This window comes from Nilaparvata lugens, chromosome 9, assembly GCF_014356525.2.
Source record: "Nilaparvata lugens isolate BPH chromosome 9, ASM1435652v1, whole genome shotgun sequence".
In the NCBI taxonomy this organism is placed as follows: Eukaryota; Metazoa; Arthropoda; class Insecta; order Hemiptera; family Delphacidae; genus Nilaparvata; species Nilaparvata lugens.
This window is the reverse complement of record NC_052512.1, coordinates 18,276,085-18,286,907: the sequence shown is the minus strand read 5'-3', so window position 1 is coordinate 18,286,907 and position 10,823 is coordinate 18,276,085. Positions and strand designations below refer to the sequence as shown.

The following is a 10,823-nucleotide window of genomic DNA, read 5'->3' as shown; positions in this document are numbered from 1 at the left end:
AGACTGGCTTCTCCACACATCTGTGTAATCACTTGTCAGCTGATTTATCTATATATATAAAAGCGAAATGGCACTCACTCACTGACTGACTGACTCACTCACTCACTCACTCACTCACTCGCATAACTTAAAATCTACCGGACCAAAAACGTTCAAATTTGGTAGGTATGTTTAGTTGGCCCTTTAGAGGCGCACTAAGAAATCTTTTGGCAATATTTTAACTCTAAGGATTGTTTTTAAGGGTTCAAAGTTCGTCTTTTAGCATGTATATTCTTCTTTTCCCAATCTCTTAATTATAATTGAAATTTCCATATCATATGTTACTATAGAACTATAATCTAGATAGAGTACCTCTTCGAAACAGTTGTTAACTGGTAACTAAATTAATAATTTTGTCAGGTTGGCATTAAGTTGAGTTGACTTTGTTAGGTTGGCACCAAGTTGAAGATTTAAATGCATTTATCGCGGAAAAATTGATTGGGCACTGCTACTTCAATCCTGGGAATATTATATTACTAGCAGTCAGGCTCACTTCGCTCGCCATATCCGTTTAGCCAGCCGTTTAGTCTGGACCCCCGACTGGATTGTCCTAACATATGATAAAAATGCCCAAATGAAAAATGCAGGCGAGCGAAGCGAGCCTGCTGATCTCATTCCTGGACGATCCAGTCGGGGCCCTGGCACAGTCGGGGGTCCAGGGGGCGGAGCCCCCTGGCTAGACGGATATGGCGAGCGAAGCGAGCCTGACGGCTAGTGATGAATAATTCTATAGTCTGATTTTTACTCTAATATTGGCGTATGGAGGAGGCTCCTTTTTCCTTTTATATTATCCTTGAAATGTAAAATTTCCAAAAACCTTGTATATACGTCGACGCGCAATTAAAAAAGGAACATACCTGTCAAATTTCATGAAAATCTATTACCGCGTTTCGCCGTAAATGCGCAACATATAAATATATAAACATTCAAACATTAAGAGAAAAGCCAAACCGTCGACTTGAATCTCACTTCGTTCGGTCAATTATATTCCGTTAATTAATTAACAATTGTACATAGTTGGAAGAGGATCTGGCAACATGGCTAAGCGAGAGAGAGATAGCTCTATCCGCTTTGTTGAATGATTGTCAAGGATGGCAATACCATTGCTAATCGAACACTGCTATTAAAACGCGGACCTCACTATAGAGCTGCGTGATATTTACCAGAAATGTCAAATTGTCGACGAGATAAAACGGATAGATAGAATTGGCTAACTTGGAATTCGCTGACGCGCCCTTTGAATCAATAACATATGATTAAAGCAGTTCTGATTCATACAGCAGTTTAACATGGAGTCAGCGAATTCCAAATTCTATTATAAAACTTGGGCGTTTGAGTGGCTGGGACACGACAGAAAGATGAGTGACTAGAGAGTTGTAAGAACGGTCTTCAGGAACAACCCAGGAGGGAGTAGGCTGAGAGGACGTCCGAGAAAGCGTGTGGAGGACGACATAACAACCCAGCAGGGAGAAGGCTGAGAAGACGTCCGAGAAAGCGTGTGGAGGACTACATTAGGAAGGTGGGTGTCAGGGGATGGTGACGTAAGGCTGTCGATGGATAATTATGAATGTAGAGGCTTTTTGAATGAGGCCAAGGCTCTGAATGAGCTGTATCGCCATTGACTGTATGTAGTGAGGTCTATGTTTTAACTCGGATTTTCTCTTGTCTGTCTGTATGTATGTATGTAACGCATTTACGGGCAAGAGCATTGATAGAATTCGAAAAGATTTGGCAGGTATATTCCTTTTCCTACAGATACCTTGAAAAGTGACCATTTCTGCACTGATCGCAGGCTGCAAAGAATCACTTTTCTGCTCTAGTGCGCAAAGTGACAACACAATAGTTATTATTTTGTGCAACTAGTGCGCAAAGTGACAGTTTGCTGCACCGAAAGAAACGTTTATGCCCGAGCCGTAGGCGAGGGCGGAATGGCTTCTTGAGTGCAGCAGAGGAACTTTGTGCATGTATTTCACATTAAATTTTTCCTACAGTTACCATTGAATATGAAAAGTGGGTAATTATGGATAAAATGATGGCTGAAATCCATCAAATGTTTGTGTGTGTGATGCTGTTATTAATAACAACCTTAATTCATTCAAAAATTAATAATCCAATTGAAGTTGAAAATTCTCAGCAAAAGTTCTCATTTTTATTCATTCAAGAATCAGAAAAAATACAGATAAAACAAAAAATTCGCATTTTAATGCCAATAGCGGGAAGAATCGTACCTAACTTCGTTCTTTCATCCAGCTAAAAACAGTATTCAGATATTCTCAATAATTATGATTAACTAGAATTACCGAAAAATACTATAAGTAAACTAAAAAATATTTTTAAAATAACATAGACAACAGAAAATATGTTATTGTAGTATATTCTGTTATTTTATTAATTTTATTGACATGGATTTCGAACGGTAATTATTTAACCTGAAAATTCGAATTTCAAAATGTGTGTTTGCTACATTTCTCATTGCTTGGAGTTGAAATAATTATCACTGTCAATAGAAAATCAACATTATTTATTATTAAATGATGAGAAGTTATTATTCAATTATGATTTAGATAAACATTATTCTTGTTTTGGATTTCTAGATTGGGATTTTATCATAAATGTAGGGTAGCCATTGAAATGATTCTCATCTAAATCTAACCACAGTCATTGTTACCAACTTAATTTTTGTTTCCGTGCACTAATGCTCCATATAACCCACCAACTATTTTGTGTTGCCATGTTGTAAATCTGGAGTGCAGAAAAATTTTTCCCCACACTAGAGCGGAAAAGTGAATCTTTGCGTTCTGTAATCAGTGCAGGAATCGTCACTTTTCAAGGTAACTGTAGGAAAAATAATTAGTAGGTTATATGGAGCACCAGTGCAGGAAAATCAAAATTAAGTTGGTAACACTAACTGTGGTATAGTGAGGTCCATGCTATAATATGGCAGTGAAGAATAGCATTGCCTTGCCATTATGTGCCTTGATAATAGTCATTTCAATGCTTACATAAGATAAACCCCCTTCAAGAAGTCAGATAAATTTTTTATTGAATTACTTATCATTATAATTTAATTATAATTAAATTTTAAATAAATTAAGGTTTCATATTACTAATTATTACACAGAAAAAATTTTTTGTTGGATTTCAGGGAATTTTACTCATAATTACCCACTTTTCATATTCAATGGTAGCTGTGGGAAAAATTTAATGTGAAATACGTTTGCAAAGTTTGTTTGCTGCACTCAAGAAACCATTATTCCGCACTCGCCTACAGCTCGTGCCTGAACGTTTCTTTCGGTGCAGCAAACTGTCACTTTGCGCACTAGTTGCACGAATAACTATTTCCAACTGCGCATCGATGTATACACAAGGCTTTTTGAATTTTGCATTTTAAGGATAATATGAAAAGGAAACGAATTCCTCCTTATCACTATATAAATACAATCTATTCTGAAGATAGGATTAATCAGACTATAGAATTATTAATAATCAATCAGCTGACAAGTGAATTATTCATTGAATGTTTTACACAGATGTCTGGAAAAGCCGTGTCTATTTCTGTAGCTCTATGATTTCAATATTTCGTTTTGCATTCATGGTATTATCATGCGTGCTCATCAGTATCAATATTCTCACAATTGAAAAAACAAAATAATTATATATAATCAAATATAATTAATTATATAAATTATAATATAATATATAATAATATAATATAATATTATATATTATATAATTATATATAAATAAATAATAATAAAATAATTTAATACGTGATAAAAAATAATTTAATGAACATTTAGTTCATTAATAAAGCTGAAGAAATTATAATATATTTATTGAAAAAATTAATTTTCAAATATTTTCATCAAATGGAAAGATTATCACGGAACTGGATGATTAATATGGAATACAAATTCAAACGTGAACTGAGTTTGTTAAAATTTCAAACAGGAGACATCAGATACTTGTGAATGAGAAAACTTCATAAGGTCTACTTGTTCACTGAGCTACTAGTTAGTAGGTAGTAACCTTTTGCTTATATTATTACAGATGATTCACTGAATGATCAAAATTATTATAACAATATCCTCGATCAATGAAAAAAATAGTGTTAAAAGTAATGATTTTCATTTTCATTGTAAAGTGAGGTCCAAGTTGTAATGGCAGTGCCATTTAGAAATGGTATTGCTATCTTTATCTATGATTCAACAAAACTGATAGCGCTATCTCTTTCTCGTTTTGCTCTGTTGCCAGATCGTATTTCAACAATGTAGAATTAATAAGTAATTAACAAAATATTTCATCTTGATTATTGCTCATGAGCTCACCCTAATGAGCATGAGCATTTGCTCATTTTTATATGAATAACTTATGCTTCACCTTCTACTCTTAACTTATGCTCCTGAACTCCGGAGCAAATGCTCACGTATTTTAATGATTTTTCATCAGTTGGTTCACATTACTTTGTTTTTATAGTGGAAGGTTAGAATGATCTACTCACGTAAGCGCTAAATATGCAAGTATAGACACCGCTTGTGTCTGGTCGTCTCCTCTGTTCCCTATCTATGAATCGAATTTTAGATTAGTCTGGTTCTGAAGTAATAGCGTGAGGAAATTTATCTCTATAATAATCTTCAGCATAATCTTATAATCTCAATAGCCATCTTATAATTGTCTACACTATCATCTTCTTGAATGCCTATTTTCTATTCTGTGATGGCTATCTTTATATCCGATAGGCATCTTTTGTAAGAATAATGGTGATCATGGTTGAATCTAAAAAGAGTTTCAAAGTTCTCAACTATTGATGTGATTGTATCTGGTTTAGTTTCTTCTTCCTCACACGAATTAGTTGAGCCATTTTACTATGAGCAAAAGGTGAAAAGCTGCTCTAGACTAGAATCACTTTTGCTTCAAAAATTGAGCAAATGCTCCAGCTTATTCATACAATTTTGAGTATAAGCTTTTTTGTCATACGTACTCAATTGCAGCTGTTTTCCATGCATTAGATCAAGCCGGTAAACAGCTGTTTGCAGAACAAGGAAACATGTGATTTTCATTACAGCATACTATACTGTAAAGAGATAATATGTTCTCTTTACAGTCGAGTATGTTGAGACTCTACTGATTCCCAATAACATCTGAGTAATTAATATAGGCTACTAACTCAAATAATTAAAGAACTCATTTAAGGAGTTCCAAGTTATAAGAACTTATCTGAAATCTTATAATTAAGGCCTTTATTATTTTATTTGAGCTCGAAGGGTCTGTCTGCTATGAACTAGGCGCTACGGGCTAGGTCATGTTTATAGAATGCAGTAGCTCGAGCAGCAGCAGGTAATGGTTTCTGTTTCTCAGCAATATTATTCTTTCTCAGATAAGTATGACAAAAGATATAGTACGTAACTTGCACGGTAACGTATTTACCGTATTCGTATGATAATTCTGCCCTCAACTACGTTTCGGGCAGAAACAATCATACTTATGTGGTAAATTATTGTTACCGGACTTGTCACGTAAAGTACTATTACTTCCGAGCAAATGCTCAAACTATTTTTTGATGAGTATATGCAAAAGCTTTTGCTCACGTTATCCATAGAAAATGAAACATATGCTTCTTATTTTTGAAGTATAAGCAAATATTCAACTTTATTCATATGGCCCAATGAAACAAATAAAAAATTAATCCACAATATCGAGCATTTTTGATCGTTCCGATGAGAGAGTAGAATTGGGAAAAGTGAAAATAGCTCACCATGTAGCCGAACCATTTTTGTGAGCCTCGTCCCATTAGTTTCGGCAGTGCAGTGATAATCTCCAAAGTCCTGGCTCGACACATCGGTGATGATCAGTTTAGTTTGCAACATGTACGCATTCTTCGTTTCTTCTATTCGGCAACGGTCACTGCAACATAAAATCATATATATTCAATCCTATTATATTAAGCGAGCAATTCCTGTATATATTTATCCATTGATTATTTATATATATGGTTATTTGGTTATGTAGGTATTTATGTCCAACGGATCTCGAAAACGATTTTCACGAAATTTGGAGCATAGTAGGTTTATGATATAAAAATCCGATTGCACTGGGTCTCATCCCTGGGGAAACTCGCTGAACGACATTGAAAGGCTAATTCATCCTTGGAAAAACAGCTGAGACTTTCGTCGTCTGTGGATAATGAAAGTGAGTGAGTGAGTGCGTCTGTGGGAAATCAAAATATTTCATCCCCGAAATTCATAAGCTGACGTATAGCCAGCTGTAAAATATAAACACGACCTGAGAGATAAAGAAGCCGTAAGGGTTTAAAAGGTAAAAATCTGGTGTGGTGCACTCACACAACTTTCTTTGCCATTAAGAAAATTGATCTACTGACGCTAGTGTTCCCACGCATCTCGTCTACTTTTCTAAGATCTGAGCCAGCTGGTGACAGGACAATAGCGCTGCAGACACATGTAGTCTGCTATCTCTTTATAGTGAATGATTCAATAGAATCAACAGTTGCCAACAGTTGCCAACAGTTTGCAATTGAATAATCTTATTTTTTTGAATTTCGAGCTTATTTTCAATTTTGGGTGAAAATGTTACTAAAATGTAGAGATCTTTAAGCTCAATGTTTTAAACTTGAAAATTTTTGTTCAATTTGTATCTGAAGCCTGATAATTGGGAATCTAAAATTAAATATTGCATAGATGGTGCAGTGCTCCTGAAATTTTTACAGAAATAAGACTTGTGGCAGTTGATAGAGCTTATCTTTCCTAGGTATGAATTTGATCGAAATCGTTGGAGCCGTTTTCGAGAAAATCGCGAAAACCCCTGTTTTTGACAACATTTTCGCAATTTTAGCCGCCATCTTGAATCGCATTTGATCGAAAATGTTCGTGTCGGATCCTTATAGTGTAAGGACCTTAAGTTCCAAATTTCAAGTCATTCTGTTGGTTGGGAGATGAGATATCGTGTACACAGACGCACATACACTCATACACACACACACACACACACACACACACACCACACACACACACACACACACACACACACACACACACACACACACACACACACACACACACACACACACAGACACACACACACATACAGACCAATACCCAAAAACCACTTTTTTGGACTCAGGGGACCTTGAAACGTATAGAAATTAGGAAATTGGGGTACCTTAATTTTTTTCGGAAAGAAAATTATTTTCTTAATTTTTATACCTTCCTTACCTATGGTTACAGGGCAAGGAAAGTAAAAACCAGTTGACACTTGGCAACAAACTAGCACATCAGAGATTAATGGCTGACTGATGCCAAGCTAAAAATTAGTTCTTCTTCACACCAAGCATCTAGCGTGGTTAGCAACGAGCTCAAATACATAGGGTGGCATACAGACCGGCTTACCGGGGCTACCTCCTTACCCCTATTCCCCCGGGGCAACCCCACATTCCCCTATAGTCAGCTGTAAAATATAAACACGACCTGAAAGATAAAGAAGCCGTAAGAGTTTGAAAGGTAATATTATTCATAATTGATCAAGATTGATGATCATATTTGAAATAGAAACATAACTTCGCGATGTTTCAAAATTCAACAGAAAAATTGATTTTTCTTTTAATCCTTCAACCTTGAAACAATTTCAGAAGATGCACTCAGCTGATCCATGAGCCCAGCTATCCAGATATTGTCAGTTTGGTGAGGTCCACGTTATAATGGCAGTATTCGATTATATAGTGAATAGAACATCAAGGATTTCGCAAAAATGGTCAGAAATTAGAATCGCTTGAACTGTCAGGAATGATAGTACCTGACGAGAGGAACAATAATATGTCATCACATTGGGGGGAATTCACTCCCATTCTTGAGTTATAAGCATTTGAAGATGAGTGATTTCTCTGATCTGTGAGTGGAGGAAACATTTTATGTTTCAGTGTATTAACATTTATATTGCAATACTCGTCTATCATTCGACAAAGCAGATAATGCTATCCTTCTCCAGCACCGCAACGATGCCAGATCGTTCTCTAATAATGTAGAGATATATTCTATGAACAATATATTTCACTCAATAATGAAAATGTATTATTTTATCATTTGGGAAATATATATTTTTTGTCGAATCTATATATATAAAAGCGAAATGACACTCACTGACTGACTGACTGACTGACTCACTCACTCACTCACTCACTCGCAGAACTAAAAATCTACCGGACCAAAAACGTTCAAATTTAGTAGGTATGTTCAGTTTGCCCTTTAGAGGCGCACTGAGAAATCTTTTGGCGATATTTTAACTCTAAGGGTGGTTTTTAAGGGTTGAAAGTTCGTCTTTTAGCATGTATATTCTTCTTATTCCAATATCTTGAAATTATAATTATTGAAAAATGTCCATACCATATGTTAATATAGATCTATAATCTAGAGAGAGTACCTCTTCGTAACAGTTGTTCTGATCACTAAATTAAAAATTTTGTCAGGTTGGCATTAAGTTGAGTTGACTTTGTTAGGTTGACACTGTCACAAAGTGAATTTTTGTGACGGATAGAGAGCCGTCGTCTAGTGTAAAATTAGCAAATTTATTCTATTTTAGAATAAGAATAGGGTCGACTGCCGGATATATTTTGTTGGATTTGTAGTTGTGTATATGCATTATCACCATCGCCGTCAACCCCTTTAAATCATCAGCAGCGGATTCATTTAACCAGATATTTCCAGATCTTGTTTACCACTCTGAGCGTTCTCGTATTTAGTATTGCAGCAGCAGCAGCCGTATCATCACAACGATAAGCGGCTACCGAGTCGGGTTGGTATTGTTCTTCATGAAATTTCTGGAATAGAAATATTGTTTACCGGCCTAATCTACTATATGAATCAGCAGTATTGTCATCATTAGCTGCACCCTTAACATCAGGAGCAGCTGAGTCAAACCCCGTCACATGACCAGTGGCGTGATCGTCTTTTCAGACTCCCATTGGTCGGCAATCTTTTTTCCCCGGCCTCCTAATTTTCAGCGACCCCGTACTGCTTCAAGAAGACCTGGGAGAGAGGCAGTAGTTCGGTGAACGGGTTGGTGTACGGCTGCGTTCCGAGCGGCGCTCCTAATAGTGGTGTACTAGAGGGTTAATATTCTATTCTGTATTTTAGTGAATGGAATATTGTATGTCGAATTGCCGACTGTATTTGAAGGTGGATTCTCCTGGGGGATTTTCTTTCTTGTCAGTTATTTTTCCTAAATTCGTATCACTGGGGGTGAACGAGTTATCCTTGGTTTTGAAACCTGTAAGGGATCTCAAGTTTGTGCTACAAATAGTTGAGTGGGGAATTTAGCTGGGCTCTTATAGCAGATTATTTTTGTGTACTTAATTTATAAGCCTCGACTCTGTCGCTTCACGACGTTTTTAATCATAATATGGGAAGTGGGAATCGGTTCGCTATTCTCCGTATCAGTATCCACGTCGATTCAGGTAATTGTATGTCAGGACTGGTAGTCCGTATATTTTTCCTTCTCTGTAGTAAAATGGCCTTTAGTTTAAAGAGTAATTTTCCTCCATTGAATTTTTATTCTTGTAGGGAAATCCCTGTCCTTTTTAAGAATAGTTTTTCTCAATTAATTTTTATTCTTGTGGGAGAATCCCTGTTCCTTTTGAGAATAGTTTTCTCGATTAATTTTTGTCCCTGCAGAGAAATTATTATCATTTATAGTAAGTTTTCCTTGCTTGGTTTTCATACTATAGAGTGGCCCAGTATTTTAACTTTTCTTAGCAGTTTCTGACTTGCTGTAATTCCTAGTAGGAAAATTCCAATCATTTCCTAGAGAACTCAGGTACAGCTTGAGTTCATCCTTGTCGAAGTTGGTAGACTGCGACGTCCTTTCTCTTTCTTCCTCTCAACTTTCCCTTCACTAAAGTCCTTCTAGCTCTCAGGTACAGCTTGAGGACTTCCTCGCCGAAGTTTTTAGACTGCGGCATCCTTTCTCTTTCTTTCTCTTAATTCTTCCTGTGTTAAAATCCTTCCTGATCTCAGTTTCAGATTCGAGATCGTCCTAGTCGCGGGTTTTCAGACCCGCGAATCCTTTCTAAAATTCTTAGAAACCTGTCTTCTTTAATAGCAAATATTATTTGCTGGCTTTACCTTTGGAAAATTCACGAATTTTCCCGTGATCTCAGTTGCAAATTAGAGATCGATCTCGTGGTAGTCCTTAGACTGGCAATTACTTGGAAAAGTCTATTGAAATCTTTTCCTGAATTAGGAGTCTCTGACTCGATATTTTTCTTGTGGAAAATCCTGGAAGAATCCTTTCCTACCCTGACAACGACAGACTGTTGTCTTCCCGATATTATTCTACAGACTGTGTCTGTGGAAAATCTTTTCTATCCTCTCATGATAGTCGACATACTGACTATTAATTCAAAAGCGTTTCGGACGATTGAGAGCGATTCCCATACCCTTAAGGGCAGTCACAGATTGGCCCTTAATAACCGGCGCGCAGTCACCAGATTAGCGCGGAAATCCTGTTTAGCAGTTTCAGAATTGCTGAAAATCCTTTCGCAGCTGCAGGCTCGCGATTCAGAAATCCGACACCCGAAACCTTATCCTCTAAACTTTAATTACCACATAATTGAAATTGATATACTGTATTTAGCTAGCAGGTCCAGCTTGCTGAGAGCTAGAGCGCAATTCTCAGATTGCGGATTATTGAGCAGATATTTATTTGCTGTAGAGAATAATAATCTTATTATTGATTCTCTGTTCCCTATACCGTATACCTCATACCCTGCACCCTAC

General features: G+C 36.5%; 1 protein-coding gene across 1 annotated transcript in view; it reads right to left on the bottom strand.

Moving 5' to 3' along the window:
• The window catches only part of LOC120353064 (protein amalgam-like), a gene marked incomplete in the record, with an annotated part of 512,682 nt that overhangs the window by 53,316 nt on the left and 448,543 nt on the right, over window positions 1-10,823 (bottom strand). The window contains 1 exon segment of the mRNA XM_039435585.1: window positions 5,795-5,943. Within this exon segment, the coding sequence (XP_039291519.1) occupies window positions 5,795-5,943 (149 nt within the window).